This window comes from Muscardinus avellanarius, assembly GCF_963383645.1.
Source record: "Muscardinus avellanarius genome assembly, chromosome: 21".
In the NCBI taxonomy this organism is placed as follows: Eukaryota; Metazoa; Chordata; class Mammalia; order Rodentia; family Gliridae; genus Muscardinus; species Muscardinus avellanarius.
The window spans coordinates 15,006,722-15,023,181 of NC_137807.1; the positions used below are offsets into that span (position 1 = coordinate 15,006,722).

General features: G+C 46.4%; 1 protein-coding gene across 5 annotated transcripts in view; it reads left to right on the forward strand.

The window, feature by feature from the left end:
* Positions 1-16,460, forward strand: part of GIT2 (GIT ArfGAP 2) — a gene marked incomplete at both ends in the record, with an annotated part of 55,921 nt that overhangs the window by 34,881 nt on the left and 4,580 nt on the right. The window contains 5 exons of one of the 5 annotated variants that reach the window (XM_080717858.1): positions 2,361-2,510; positions 6,820-7,068; positions 9,328-9,417; positions 14,889-14,971; positions 15,913-16,101. In XM_080717858.1, the coding sequence (XP_080573984.1) occupies positions 2,361-2,510; positions 6,820-7,068; positions 9,328-9,417; positions 14,889-14,971; positions 15,913-16,101 (761 nt within the window). Of the gene's footprint in view, positions 1-2,360; positions 2,511-5,618; positions 5,643-6,819; positions 7,069-9,327; positions 9,418-14,888; positions 14,972-15,912; positions 16,102-16,460 lie in introns of those variants that run through there. The other 4 variants (XM_080717859.1, XM_080717860.1, XM_080717861.1 and 1 more) reach the window with 4 other exon arrangements.

Here is a 16,460-nt window from a genome sequence, read left to right on the forward strand (position 1 = left end):
ACTGCTAGCTCAGCAGAGCAAAGATGAAAGGTAAATGGTTCTGAAACAGTGTCCTGAGCTGGGCACACGGCTTGTAATCCCAGTGCTTGGGAGGCTAAGACAGGAGGATCGCACAGGTTCAAAGCCAGCCTCAGCTACTTAGTGAGACTCAGCAACTTAGTGAGACCCTGATTCCAAATAAAGTATAAAATAGGCCTGGGAGTATAGCCCGGAGGTAGAAAGCCAAAGTTTAAATATTACTGGGTGTGGTGTCTTATACCCCCAGTACCACCACACACACACACACACACACACACACACACACACACACACACACACACACACGTGTCCAGCATCCCTGGGTTGAGCACTGAGCCACAGCCCTGCTGCTGTTGTGATTTTATGAAACTTGTGAGGAGTAGAGGAGTAACTGGAGTGTTTATTCACTCAGCAAATGTTTATTGAGCAATTTCTCTGGTTAATACTCTCAAACAAAGCCTAGTTCCTTTCCGTAGGAACTAGGGAGCTCTGCTGACTACAGCAGAGCTGTGGAGTGGTGCACACTGCACAGAGCAGGAACAGGAGCGGAGGACTCGGTGCTCAGAGCTCCACAGAGTGGCTGGGTCGATGGCACGACTCTTAAGGGACACCTGGGCAGGGCAGGCTGGACAGAGAGGACGTAACCCAGGGTTCCGAGGAGAGCTGGCCAGGAGCAGTTCAGAGCAGGGGCAGGAAGGCCAAGGGTGGGCAAGGGCACCAATAGGATGCTCCTGAAAAGGCCCAGACTGGCTGCCGCAGGGCCTGCGCTGGGAGGTACCCAGCTGGAGGCACTGAGGCACTGAAATGTGAGCTTGGAGCGAGGGCCACAGGGTCCCGGGTGGCCCACCCACTAATGAATCCCCAGGGCTCGCCCCCAGAGCACTCCACAGACACTGAGAGGCATAAGTAGGAAGGTAGACTAGAAAGGTCTGGAAGTTTGAAGCGGAAAGGTGGACTTACAGAAGATGTGTGCAGAGTCGCCCACCTCACGTGGCTGTGAGAACCATGGTGCCATGGCAGAGGGAGGGCCACCCTCCAGGACAGGCCCTGTGTTGACCCCCGGCTTCCACCCTACATTGCCCTCTGGCTGAGCCCTGCACAGCTGGAGGCTCTCCACATACCACCTGACTGCCCTCCCTCGCCTGCTCAGCCTCAGCTCAGGCTCACCCAGCTCCCTAACATGCAGTGCACCTGCGCCCTCCTCCAGCTGCCGTGGCCCCCCCTGCTCCACTTGATGTCTCCATAGCACTAAGCACCAGCAGTCAGTGTCTGTGTACTTAACGTGAATTTTTTCCCTCTCCCATGCTGCTGGATGTGAACACACAGATGCAGGAGTCTTAGTCTGTTTTCTGATATATCCCCAGCACCTAGAAATTGTCTATTGTGCAATAAAAATGTTAGAATGAATGAAGTTAGTAAGAGAATGAACAAAAAGGAAAAATGACCAAGAAGAGACTAGCATGACAAACTTTCTCAGGCTGCCATGTCAGCCTAGATCTGTGGCCCCACTGTCTGTTCCATTAGAAAGTACTGACTTTAGCCAGGTGTGGTGGAGCACACGTGTAATCCCAGTACTTGAGAGGCTGAGACAGGAGCATCACAGGTTTGAAGCCAGCCTTGGCAACCTAGCAAGGCTGTCAGCAAGCTAGTGGGACCTTATTTTCAAAAAACAAATATAATCAGGCTGAGGGTGTAGCTTGGCAATAGAATGCCTCTGCGTTTGATCATCAGTACCAAAAAAGAAAATACTGACTTTAAAAATGTTTAAATATGCCAGGTGTGGTGGTACACACTTGTAATCCCCGCACTTGGGAGGCTGAGACAGGAGGATCACGCAGGTTCGAAGCCAGCCTCAGCTACTTAGTGAGACTCTCAACAACTTAGTGAGACCCTGCTTCCAAGTAAAGTATAAAATATGCCTGGGAGTATAGCCCGGAGGTAGAAAGCCAAAGTTTAAATATTACTGGGTGTGGTGTCTTATACCTATAATCCCAGTCCGCGGGAGGCTGAGACAGGAGCAACGCAGGTTGAAGGACAACCTCAGCAAGTAGTGAGGCTCTCAGCAACCAAGTGAGAGCCTGTTTCAAAAAAAAAAAAAAAAATAGGTCTGGGAGTGTAGGCTTAAGAGGTAGAAATGCCCCTGGGTTCAATCCCCAGTACCACACACACACAAAGTAAATATAGTGACCCTATTTTGTTTCAGTTTTACATGGCTCAGAAGCCTCAATTTGGTTTACCTTCTTAATTCAATGGGCATGGCCAGAATTTGACATTCTTTAGCTGTTAGTCTGTAATGCTATCATCATCTGAGATTGTGAACATTTTCCCCAATTTATTTTTAGAGCCTAGATTCAGATTTGTCAGATGGACCAGTCACTGTGCAGGAGTTTATGGAGGTCAGAAACGCTCTAGTGGCTTCTGAGGCCAAGATACAGCAGCTAATGAAGGTGAATAACAACTTGAGTGACGAGCTGAGAATTGTGCAGAAAAAGGTAACACGTTGATCAATGGCAGGAGGGTTTGACTTTAATCTAGCATAAGGAAGGCCCCGACACCTGCTTGTGGTCAGAGGGAAGGAAACAGTAACCGTCTCACACTTAGAAATCATGGGCCCAGCTCCTTGGAAGCAGAGTGTATATGAATATGCAAACTAAATAGCCCTGATGAGAAATCCAGAAAACGCCCTAAGGAAGAGCAACTTGAGCACCTGGCTGGGCTTCTTGGGAACCAGGATGCCTTTGCGCGGTTGCGATGCTTCGCATCCCTCATTGTAAGGATGACTACACCATAGACAGAGCAGGTGCGAGTCCTGGGCAGGTGTGTGTTCACGTAGATCCCAGCCCACACCGTGCAAGGCTGCGTTCCCTGCTCCTGCTTACTCTTGAGATCTTACCCACCCTTCCCCTGTCCACCCTTCCCACACTACCACTTTGTCACCAGAACTTAACACTTATTTGTGATGTCCTTAAGAGCTTAGAGCATGGCCCACTACAGAGTAGCGTCCTCAGAAAAGAAGAACGCATTCCACTGTATTATGAGATAATCCCATGGTTCTGCATTTTCATGTTTGTTACCGTTTGCAATTAGAACTGCATGCATGGGCAGGGTGTAGCTCACAGTAGCAGGGTGCTTCTTGGCAAGCACAACACCTGGGTTTGATCCTCATTGCCAAAAAGACCAAAAAAAAAAAAGGACAGCATGTATTCATCAATCCCTAAAAGGAGTGTGGCCAGGCATACCCGTAAGAGGAGGAGGGCAGGTGTAGTTCTTTATGATAAAGGCAAAGAAAAGGAAGTTGGAAAGTTTCACATGTTGCCCAAGACTTCGTGTACATTTCTTCCGTCATTCAGTTCTCTTCAAAAATGAAGTTTTTAAACTTCCCTTAAGCAGAAACAGAAGAGTCTATTGTCGGGGTCATTATGCCGTCATTGAAGAATCGTGTTTCAGATGCATTTCCAAGACCTGGGCACGAGGCGCGTTTCCTTGACAGCTGGTCCTTTTCAGGGCTGCTCCTGCGGGAAGGTCTAGGCCTGGCCTGCGCTCCACAGAGATCCCTTTGATGAGATGCTCTGCTGGCTGTAATGCAGGGATGGGAAGGCCTGCAGTCACTCCGGCTTGAAACAGACAGACACTGCTCTGTACCTCAGCCCGGGTTAGGGCTGGCATACAGCTGTGACCAAGACAGCCCAGGAGCTCTTTCCATACACACAGGGCTTGTCCTTCCTCTGCCTTCTCTGGAACAAATTTTGCTTAATGGATCGTAGTTTGACTCATTAATCAGACTGATAATTTTCTCGAAGTGACTTTTTCTGAAGCTTGGTGACATTACCATTGCACATCAGTCTGCCAAGCATCACCTTTTTAATTCTTTAAAACTCCTTTCAGCATAGAGATTGCCAGAGATAATCATGAATCTTTGAAAGCAAAAGGCTGAGCTTCTTTAAGAAATGCAGAGTGAAGCCGGGTGTGGTGGCGCACGCTTGTAATCCCAGCATTTGGGAGGCTGAGACAGGAGGATCGCAGGTTCACGGCCAGCCTCAGCTCCTTAGTGAGGCCCTCTGCAACTTAGTGAGACCCTGTTTTAAAATAAAGAATAAAGCCGGGCGTGGTGGCACACGCTTGTAATCCCAGTAATTGGGAGACTGGGACAGGAGTATCGCTCAGGTTTGAAACCAGCCTCAGCTACTTAGTGAGGCTCTCAGCAATATAGTGAGACCCTGTTTACAAATAAAATATAAAATAGGTCTGGGAGTGTAGCCCAGAGGTAGAAGGCCCCTGGGTTCCATCCCCGGTGCCACCAAATAAATAAATAAATAAATAAATAAAATAGGCCAGGCGTGGTGGCGCACGCTTGTAATCCCAGCATTCGGGAGGCTGAGACAGGAGGATCACAGTTTGTGGCCAGCCTCAGCTACAGCCCTATATTTTATTCTTTATTTTGAAACAGGGTCTCACTGAGTTTCAAAATAATGATAGGGCTGGGGGTGTAGCTTGGAGGTAGAATGCCCCTGGGTTCCATCCCCAATACCACAAATTAAATATAAATATAATAAAATAAAGAATAATAAAAATAGGGCTGGGGGATGTACCTCGGAGGTAGAATGCCCTGGGTTCAATCCCCAGTACTGAAGGAAAAAAAAAAAGCAGAGTGAAAGTATTTGCCATTGTTCATCAATTCTAGAAGTGCTTTTTTTTAATCTGTGACTTAGTTTCTGTCACACTCCTTCCAATCAAAAAAGTGCAGCCTGGTTCTTACTTAGATAAGCATCATTAAAATGTATCCAAGGACATCTCTCTAATACCAAGTAGTAAGTTTTTTAAAAATTGAAAACAAGAGCCGGGTGTGGTGGCGCACGCTTGTAATCCCCACGCTTGGGAGGTGGAGACAGGAGGATCGCACAGGTTCGAAGCCAGCCATGCTGGCTTAAGAGACCCTGTTTCAAAATAAAAATATAAAATAGGTCTGGGAGTGTAGCCCGGAGGTAGAAGGGCTTCCAGGAACCCCAGTACCACCACAAAAAAAAAAAAAAAAATGAAAACAAGAACTTATGCTCATCTCAAAATACATTCCAACAAAATCCAGGCTGAATTTTTTTATAGGCGTGAGCTATGTTTAAATAGTTTCTGATTTCAAGACCTTTTTCAAGAAACAGTAACTGAGGTTTTACATAGACAAACATATGAAGTCTTTCACTGAAGGACGTGTCTCTTAGACTCCTCTTCTTCAGACCTTAACCATTTTACTTAGGCCATGGTCAATAAGTAGTTTCAGCAGACGCCTCACTCCTGCCCATATCCTGGAGTGTAGGGATTTCATGTGGCTGCCTGTCACTTTGCAGCTATCTCTCTCTCTGGAAGAGGGTTGCAGATACAAGTTAGGCTGAAAGCATTTGTGGTATAGATGCTTGCCCCTCAGGGACTGAGAGGAGATGGCCTTCCTGTGGGAGAGGCAGGCAGCCCCTTGTCTCAGCGATTTAGCCCTACTAATATAAAGGCATGGGATTTATGTAGCAAAGACGTATTTATTTTAAAGCTAGGTGAAATGTTTATTAGAGTTGACAAAGTAGCATGATTTGTATCTGATCTTTCACATTTAACAGTTGCTTGGAAAAGATGCTAATTAATGAAGAGGAACAGCGACTCCTTGTATATTTCACAGATGATGCTTTCTAAATAGAAATTGAAAGTAACTCCTAGCACTGCATGGGTTTGCTATTGGAAAAGTAAGGATCTCCTGGTACAGACACGATTGCTTGTGGACTCATACCCTGGCACTGGAGGGGAATTTGGTCAGATCTTACAACCTCTGTTTAAAGAGTAGACAGCTGAACTCACGCCACACCCCACTCATAAAATGTCACGGAGGAGGAAGGCGCATCAGAGGGAAGGATGGATGCAGTTACCTGTGGTTAAACTGCCCCACGACTCCTTGCCGCCCTTACCCAGGAAGCAGCCTGCATGTGAGGAGGGGAAAGAGCGTTCAGGGCCTCCAGCCACAGTGTCTAACCAAAACGGGGCAGTGCCAGGCAAATTAGCACATTCAGAGCTGACACCACCAAGTCCATGTCCGTGCTCTTTTGGGGGTGACAAAGCCAAAGGAAAGAAAGGCCAAATTCTCCAGCCCACCGAGAGATGACTGACCAGCGGCAGGCCAGCGTGCTGCGGGTACCCTCCGAAGATGCTCACATAGCGCCCTAGGATATGTTAACAGAGAAAACTACCATCATCCCATTCCTTCTTATTTTTTAAAGTGTTGAATTGTTTGGAATTATCAAAAGTATTGTATAATAAAAACCTGTCGACCACAGTTTCCTCGTTGGCTCTTTGGGAAGCGGTAGCTGATCTGACTTCATAGCTGAGTCTGTCTGCCGGCTTCGCAGAGCAACGCTGGTCGCCGCTATGCTGCTTCCGTGGTGTCCGCTGTCAGTTTTGGCATCTGCAAATCGCTCAGGGCTCATTCGAAGAGCAGCTCACTGAAACAGCCTTAGAAAAACCCAGAACATTCCCAGGCTCCACTAGAACAATTTTTAAGTGGTCAGATGTTTAGATATTTTAAAAGTCCAGACTGCAGCATTCCCACATTCAGAAATTAAATTATTTATTTAGCCTATATGATAAAGTGAGTTGATTCTACTTCACTCATTCCAGAAGAAAGTTCTGTTTATGGTTGCTTTTTCCTTTCACCTCAGCTAGCGATGGTTCTTAACTGTTTAAAGCGGATAGTCGCATTCATTTACTTGGTGTTTGCTTTGTGTGCTTGCTGTGGAAATACACAGTCCCACTGCCAAACATTTCTTTCAGCTTCAAACACTCCAGAGTGAGAACTCGAACCTCAGGAAACAGGCCACAACCAATGTCTATCAGGTGCAGACTGGTTCTGAGTACCTAGACCCTTCCAACCACTCTTCCTTAAAGCGACGGCCGTCTGCCCGGGCCAGTAGGCCCATGTCCATGTACGAGACGGGATCAGGTCAGAAACCTTATCTCCCACTGGGAGAAGCAGATCACCCCGAGGAGAGCAGGACGAGACTCCAGCCCTTCCCTACGCACGTAAGTAACGCCACGGCCCTTCTGCTGCCTGCTCTGCGCAGCCTGCGCGCCCCCTCCCTCCTCTGAACCCTCAGATCCCAGTGCCCGCGCTTTGCCAACCTGGGTCCTGAGAGTTGCCCTTGTGTTTGCTGTGTTAATATCCATGGTGTCTGCGGTGTTCACACAAGGCATGGGGCCCTGGGCTGAAAGTTTTCAGGTCAAATTAGGGATTCTGGTTCCTGCTCAACTCCACTCCCTTTTTTTTTTTTTTCTTTTCTTTTCTTTTTTTTTTTTTTTTTTTTTTTTTTTTTTTTGTGGTACTGAGGATGGAACCCAGGGGCATTCTACCTCTGAGCAACACTCCCAGCCCTCTTTTTTATGATTTATTTTGAAACAGGCTCTCACTGAGTTGCAGAGGGCCTCACTAAGTAGCTGAGGCTGTCCTTGAACCACCATCCTCCGGGCTCAGCCTCCCGAATGCTGGGATTACAAGTGTGCGCCACCACACTTGGCTTCCACTCCCGTTTCCTTCCTCACTTTCCTGAGATATTTTCCAGCCACACCCTGTTGGGATTTTTTGTGTAAAGCTTTCTTTCTTCCCCACTTCCAAAAACGAAAGCAAAGCTTACAGGCCACTAGGAAAAGTGTTGTCATCTTCAAGATGTACAGGGATGTGCTCCTTGGAACTGGAGCCCTTAGGGCCTGCGGTGCCTTCCTGGATGCTCCCATGTGAGCAGGTGGCACCTGGGCCCAGCCCACATGGCACACAGCACACCCAGAGGGCTCAGGCTCTGTAGCCGGCCCCCCGCCCTGCACGGCTCTGCACCCACCTTGCCCTTTCCAAGAGGAAGCGTGGTTTTTTCATTTCCTATAAATGAAGTACAAGGATTCTGTGTCCACCTACAGAGGTTGAATTCCAAAGACTGTATTCTGTAGCAGGGGTCTAACAATTATATTTTATAATAAGTATTGTATTATGGGGTTTTTGAGCATTATATGTCTTTCAGGTACATTTATTATTTTAAATCTCTCTTTTGCTGGGCATGGTGGCGCATGCTTGTAATCCCAGCATTCGGGAGGCTGAGACAGGAGGATCATGGTTCATGGCCAGCCTCAGTTACTTAGTGAGGTCCTTTGCAACTCAGTGAGATCATGTTTCAAAATAAAGAATTAAAAAATAGGGCTGGGGGTATAGCTCAAAGGTAGAATGCCCCTGGGTTCCATCCTCAGTACCACAAGAAATTAAATCTTTTTTTTAAAAAAAATACTATACTTACATTTTAAACTTCATGCAATGCTGTCTTCATAGAGCACTATTTATCCTTTTGAGCGTCAAGTTAGTATTTCTTCAGTCAGGAGTTGGCAAAAGATTCTCTGGTAAATGATATAAAGGATGTGGTTTAGTAAAATCAGCCCTCATTTTATTTTGTCAGACTTCAGAGTGATAAAGTTCTAATATTGTTACATGTAATTGGAAGTCCATTACTTTCATTCTTTTTAAGTTGTTTGGGTTTAAAGTTCTAAGACAATTGATTTGATACATTTGTTATAATAGGAATGCTATTGAACTAAGAATCTTACTGTTTAACTGAAAACAAAATTTAGGAAAAGCAATCTTTATTAGCTTTTACAATGCACATTATTATTCTAGAAAAATTTAGAATGTAAGGGTGTCATATTTCAAGTTTTATCGTACTCGAGGCTAGGTGGCGTTATGCCAACTTATCATTTGTAGTATCTTATTTCATCTTATCAGTCCTGATTGAAAAAGTATATTCATTTTAGCCGGGCGTGGTGGCGCACGCTTGTAATCCCCGCGCTTGGGAGGCTGAGACAGGAGGATCACACGGGTTTGAAGCCAGCCTCAGGTACTCAGTGAGGCTTCCAGCAACTTAGTGAGACCCTGTTTCCAAATAAAATATTAAAAAAGGTCTGGGAGTATAGCCCAGAGGTAGAAAGCCTCTGGGTTCCACCCCCAGTACCAAAAAAAAAAAAAAAAAAAAAAAATTCATTTTAGGCTACCCTTTAAAAATGGCAAATTTAGTGCACATGAAGGCGTTGCCTTCTCCCATATGGGAAAGTAGCCTTTCAAGTTTAGACCAATTTCAGAGACATGACCCACCACGGGACGAGCCGTCTCTGGCGCATCGTCAGGGGCTGTTGTCATGAGCGGTCTCTGAGATTTCAGGACTCTTCACCTCGTCTTCCTGAAGCCTGGGTAGGTGTTTGGGGCTTTGTTTGTGTTGTATTTTCCCGAGCGTATTTCTTTTCCGCTTCCAGATCGGGAGGAGTGCGCTTGTGACCTCCTCTTCATCTCTGCCTTCCTTCCCCTCCACACTTTCCTGGTCGAGGGACGAAAGCGCCCGAAGGGTTAAGTACACTCGAATGGTCTGCTCTGAGGCAGGGCAGTGCTCCTGGCGCTTGTGCTTAGGCGCTGGCCCTCCTATCCCTGTCCCTCCTAACCGCCCTCTGTCCTGCATGAGGCGGCGCTTCCCTGCTGGTTTCTCACAGCACAGCGGGCACGCACGCGCGTGCACACGCGCACGCAGACCTGTAGTGAGCGGGCTCCCTTTGTCTAACTCCATGTTGCTTGTTTCCACATCATGTTTAACAAGTTCACAAGTCACTCTGTAGCATTTATTCTGAGCATACTGTCTCTTTAAACGATCAGAAAAATTAGCTGGGTGCTGGTTACATATTCTAATAGAGTACATCCCTCCAGATTAAAATGGCTTTCAGGGCACACCTATAATCCTATAATTTTAGAAGCGAAGACAGAAAGATCATAGGTTCCAGGCCAGTACATGGTAACTTAGACTCTGTTTCAAAATAAAACAAAATAGGGCTGAGGTATAGTCATAGGTAGAACTCCTCTGGATTCAGTCCTCAGTATAAAACAAAACAAAAATCTTATATTTGGACTAGCACTAAAATGTTACACTTTTTTACTTTTTATTTTTTATTTATTTTTGTGGTACTGGGGGTGGAACCCAGGGGCTTTCTACCTTCGGGCTATACTCCCCGACCTATTTTTTTTATATTTTTACTTGGAAACAGGCTCTCACTAAGTTGCTGAGAGCCTCACTCAGTATCTGAGGCTGGCTTCAAACCTTTGCAATCCTCCTGTCTCAGCCTCCCAAGCACTGGGATTACAAGCGTGCGCCACCATGCCCGGCTTGTACTTTTTTTAAAAAACTGCCAACATATTTTATCAAATTTCACATCAGCACCATACTTAGTAAACCTAGGTTTTATAGACCCTATAGCCGTGGAGGGGCGCTGGCAGCCCTTAGTGTAAAGCTGTTCACTTGTATTAGGTGCTGAGACCTAGTCTGCTGGTGTGTGATTTACATTCTCAAGAGCACACATGACCCAGGTAAGCTCCTCGTAGAGAAGCCAGGCAGTAGGCATTCATTAAAAACATCTTATGCCCAGCCCTTTGCTCAAAGGGTCCTGAGGGTTTAGATGGCATAGTGCCTGTTCCCAAAGGCACTGTCAGTGTAAAAACAAAAACATTTTGCATGCACCAAGAGAACATGGCTGCATGAGCCAGGGAGAGAGCTCTGCTTTGACGCCTGCATCCAAGTCCTGGCTCAGTCTTTTCTTAACGAAGAGGCATGGCGGGAGGCTGACTGTGGCTGAAAGTTCACCTTCATAGACCAGTGGAATACCCCACAGCAGGGGGGATGGGGCACACTGTCCCCTGCCACTGCCATATGGCTTGCCAAGGCCCTTTGAGGTTCTTTTCTGCATTTTTACAGTCATCTATTTTTTAAATTTCTTGATGTATAGTACTTAAGAGTTTTCTTTCTTTCTTTCTTTCTTTCTTTCTTTCTTTCTTTTTTTTTTTTTTTGCAGTACTGGGGATGGAATGCAGTGGGGTTCTACCTCCAAGCTACACCCCCAGTCCTATTTTTTTTTATTCTTTATTTTGAAACAGGGTCTTACTGAGTTGCAAAGGCCCTCATTAAGTAGCTGAGGTTGTCCTCGAACCGCAGTCCTCTTGTCTCAACCTCCCAAATGTGGGGATTACAGGCATGTACCACCACGTCTGGCTACTTAGAGTTTTCTGAGTAGTCCTGAATTCGAACTATGTTTTCATTACAATATTCCAGCTAAACTAAATGATAGAAAAATAGTAATGAAATATTTAATTGAAATTCTATTCATAAGAGTCAAACCTTTCTTGTCCATTGTGAAATTTTCTGGGTTTAAGAAAAATGTTTTGGGGACCTGGGGATGTATCTCAGTGGTAGGATACTTGCCTAGCATACATAAGCTCTGGGTTCCATCCCTAGTCACACACACATACACACACACACACACACACACACACACGATTGGTATCCCACTGCAAGGACTGCTTGCTGAGATAGTTTTATACAAATGAACATCTGATTCATTTAACCTGATCACCCTGGTTATTCCTGACAGCTTCATCAGGGGTTTAGATTTTTATGATGTGTCAATATTCAGAGAACACCGTGAGTCTACTAAATAAACAAAACCAGCACCAGCTATACGGTAATTTTTCTATTAACAGCTTTGAAAGAACAGCACCTTTAACCAATAGTTCTTGGCTCTGCATGTTCACAATAATTTCCATCAGATTAAATGCTGGCTCCGTTGAAATCCTGTATGCTTGTGTTAACAACGATGAAGGCCTCGATGTGTAAGTAACGGGTTTCCTGGGGGACTGTGTCTGTGCTTGAGGAACGTTTCCTGAGCACTCTAAGTGGGCATATGAGTCGTGACTCTTCTAAAATGTTTAAATGAAACTTGGTACTTTTGGTCATTAGAGGTAACACATTTGATTTGTAACTCAAATTCACATCAAGGAAGTAAAAAAGTTCCATACAGAAATGTGTAATTCTTTTTCTTTTTTTTTTTTTGTTTTTTTTTTTGTTTTTGTTTTTGTGGGTCTGGGGAAGGAACCCAGGGGCATTCTACCTCTGAGCGACACCCCCAGCCCTATTTTTTAGTGTGTGTGTGTGTGTGTGTGTGTGTGTGTGTGTGTGTGTGTTACTGGGGGTGGAACCCAGAGGCTTTCTACCTCCGGGCTATACTCCCAGCCCTATTTTATATTTTATTTGGAAACAGGGTCTCACCAAGTTGCTGAGAGCCTCACTAAAAGTAGCTGAGGCTGGCTTCGAACCTGTGCGATCCTCCTGTCTCCGCCTCCCAAGCACAGGGATTACAAGCATGTATCACCATGCCTGGCTTACTTATTCTTTATTTCGAAACATGGTCTCACTGACTTGCAAAGGGCCTCACTAAGTAGCTGAGGGTGGCTTCGAACCTGCACAATCCTCCTGTCTCAGCCTCCTGAATAATGCTGGGATTACAAGCATGCACCACCATACCTGGCAGAAATGTGTAATTTTCTGAGTTTAATTTTATTTTCTAAGTTTTTTCCCCCACTAGATCAGCTCTGGATGAACTTTCCAGTATAATTAAGTATAATTTTTAATCCATTTATGTATATGTATGTATGCATATAAACTGAAGGAAAATTAATGGAAAGGTCAGTCAGTCATTCCCTGTGAACAGTAAGAAGAGCTGGGAGTTGTTTCAGTCATCAGAGGTCCCGTCCAAAGCCCCTGGGTTTACTGTCCCCCACTAACTAACGGTGGATACAGTGCCACCTTTAGTTTCCCAGCCATACTGTTAGTACCCAACTACCCTCTGACTCATAAAGCCAGATCAAAACTGGGCTGCAGGTGAAGCAAAACTCTCACAGTAGGAAATACAAACAAAAGGAGCACAAAAGTTTAGCAGGTTTACCAAGATTTATCTTTATGAACTCCCTGAGTGGCTCTAGGACAACACTTTGTTTTTTTGGTACTGGAGATTGAACCTAGGTGCATTCTAGCTACACACACCCCCAGCCCTTTTATTTTTATTATTTTTTTATTTTTTTGCAGGCCTGGGAATGGAACCCAGAGGCATTTGACCTCTGAGCTACACCCCCTGCCCTATTTTTTATTCTTTAATTTGAAACAGGGTCTCACTGAGTTAAAGGGCCTCACTAAGTAGCTGAGGCTGTCCACGAACCGTGCTCCTCCTGTCTCAGCCTCCCAAGCAGGGGATTATAAGCGTGCACCACCACGCCCAGCTTATTTTTTTATTTTGAAACAGAGTCTCACTATACTGCTGAGATTAGCCTCGAACCTGCTATCCTCTTATCTCAGCCTCCCAAGTACTGGGATTACACGAATGTGCTCCCATACCTGGCTAGGCCAACATTTTAAATAATTTTTGCCAGATGCATTTGAGTGGATAAAGTAATAGTTTATGTTGAATTTTAGGAGCTCAAAACAAGTGTCATTTGTTGGAGTGGGTAGGAACACACTCAAGCATCTTGGAGAAATGAGAAAGGCCTCAGCAGGCAGAGCGTTTGTTCTGGGAGAGGGAAGGGGAAAGGCCATGAGCACAGGCCACAGAATGCCGTATGACCACCGAGGAGACCCCAGAGCCTCCGGAGGCCAAGCAGGGTTATCAGTAGCCAGCCGGCCGGCCGGCGTTCCTCTGACCTGGTGCTCTCTGAAGGAGCTGCACGAGCTTCAACAAAGCTTGCAGTTTCCAGTTCTACTCTTAGCCACATCTTACTGCAGCATCCGCAACCATAATCATATGTTTTTATTAACTTGAATTAAATTCAAGGTGTAGAGCTAGAAATAGCTTGTGTCTCTTTTGCAAGGTAGTCAATTTAGGGCTTGAATCAGCTTATACCAATTTTTAGCTAAATGAAGAAATTCTCAAACATTATGAATAATGTTTCATAACTGATGGGGCTCCTTCAGGGGTATGAGATCGCTTCACATTTTCTCACCTGTGAGGCCCTGTGTTGAGTGGTGTTACCGTTTGCTCAAAACAATTTTAGGATTCCTCCTTTATCTATCTATCTGTCTATTTATTTTATTTTATTTTATTTATTTATTTTTGTACTGAGGATTGAACCCAGTACACTCTCAGCCCTTTTTATTTTTTATTTTAAAACAAGGTCTCACTAGGTTGCTGAGGGTCTCACTAAGTTGCTTAGGCTGGCTTCAAACCTTCAGTCCTCTTGTCTCCCTCAGTATTGGGATTACAGATGTGTGCCACCATGGCCAGCTCCTCCTTTAAATCTATATCCCATTTTTGAATCTCCACAGTTGCCCCAAATCTCTGTAATTTAAGGGGCAGATGTTTTTGGAAACAGATAAAAGTGGTTTGAAACCAAGTGTCATGGTGGGTAAATCCATTTGCTTCACAAACAGCATGTGGCTACAAACTAATGGTGCCAGGTGCCAGTTTTCTCGGGAGTTGCATAAAAACTGCCCCTGAAAGCAATTCTCAGAGAGCCGTGGGTGCTTCAGGTGTGGAGTGCTGGAGGTGCCTATAGCAGGAGACAGGAACTGGGCTCTTGGTCCTGTTTTCCTTCTACCTCTGTATGCTGGGGTGGGTCAGAAGCTTTTTTGACCTTTTATCTTCTCTGGCATCATCTGCAGGCAGCCTCCAGCCTGAAGGTCTGTGGTCAAAGGCTGGCATGTTTGTCTATTAACCATGGCTCCTTGTATTATGAATTTCATATTCCTTGGAGAACTAAACGAAGAGTCTTGCATGCCGGCATGTTTGTTAGTTGATCCCAAGGATCTGTTGATGGAGCAGTCACGGAGCTAAGAAAGTGGTGCAGGAAGGAAAGAAACCAGCTCTGAGCCTGCTGTTCATGTTATACTTAATTTTCAGTAATGAGTTGACTCCTGTCCCAAGTGAGACCTGGGGGTGAAGGGCACATAGCCTAACAGGTGACGCTTCCCAGGGAAGATTGGAGAACTCATGGGCCCCTCTCTTTCTTGTAGGCCTCCAGGCTAGAGAAGCAGAACAGCACGCCCGAGAGCGACTACGACAACACTCCCAACGACACGGAGCCAGGGGGCCCGGGGTGCGTCTGCGGGGAGAGCGCGGGGCGGGCTCGCGAGGGCCACGGCCTGGCCACCTGCACCCCAGCCCCTTTCAAACCCGTGTCATCTTCAAATGCGCAGGCAGAGCTGACAGTCTGTATGTCTTCTTTTGCTGTTGTGAGGGGGCCTTTTGTCCTTGGACCAGCATGTTAGGCTTGTCTCTAGGTATCTACCCTCTGCAAAAATCAGTACATTGTTGACACTAGGTTCTGTCCTGCATACCCCAAGGACTTGGCTCTACTCTGGTACTTTGTAGTGCCACCCTCCTGCTCCATACCCTTCCTACCAGAGCCCCTAGCCTCAGCCTGGGGTGCTGTGCAGTAGCCTCCAAGTGAGCTGGAGCTGCAAATAGATGAAGCACAGCCCTGCAGCCAGCTCCTGCTGCACAGGCGGGCAAAGTAAGCCACAGAGGCAGCCCGCTGGCGTGTCCAGCCAGCAGGAGACACGGGCCCGTCAACCCAGCCACTCTGTTTTTGTGTCTATGGCACCAGGGATGGAAACCAGAAGCATTCTACCTCCAAGTTATAGCTCAGCCCAATTTTCTTATTTGGAAATAGTCTCACTAGGTTGCCGAGAGCATCGTTAAGTTGCCAAGTCTGGCTATGAACCTGTCATCCTCCTGTCTCAGCCTCCCACGTCCTGGGATTACAAGCGTGTACCACCACACCCAGTTCAGCCACTCCTGTGTGTGTATGTGTGTTACGGGAGCTGGGGGTTGAACTGAGGGATGCTGTATATCTGAGCTACACCCAAGCCCTTGTTATTTTTTTGTTTTGAAACAAGTTCTGTTAGGTTGCTCAGCGTCTCACTAAGTTGCTGGGCTGTCCTTAACACCTGTGATCCTGTTTCACCCTCCCAAGTACTGGAATTACAGGCGTGCACCACTGTACCCAGCTCTTGAATCATTTGTTACTGTTCACAGGTCAAGCCGAAAGGGAAGGCAAAGGAGTATGGTGTGGCCCGGTGACAGCTCAGTGCCAGATCCAGCAGAACCCCACTCCGCCCCGAGCCCCCCTCTCCCCAGCACTGAGGCTGTCATCCGGAAGACTGAGCAGATAACCAAGAACATACAGGAGCTCTTACGAGCAGCCCAGGAGAACACACATGGCAGGTAAGGGGGCGCGGCCCTGCTCCTCCGGACGCCTTGCTCCCGCCCGAGTGGGGATTGGTTCCAACTTGCTGACTTCCAGGTGGTTGGAAACATGAACAAATGTGCGAGCGTGGTTTTGTTTGTTCTGGGGGCTTTACGGGGAATTATTTTTTTCCCCATCATGTCAACTCACTGAAAATAGAAATAAAACTCATTGTATTGGGAGAAGCAGCCGTCCTCATTCTTGATGGAGAGAAGCAGCCCCCGCACACCCGCAGCTGAGTTCTCTGGCCCTCGGCTAGGGACGGGGTGCTGAGACAGACGGTGTCCCGAGAGGAGCCAAGCTCTTATTTCTGCCTGTCTCCTTCGAAGGCGCACGC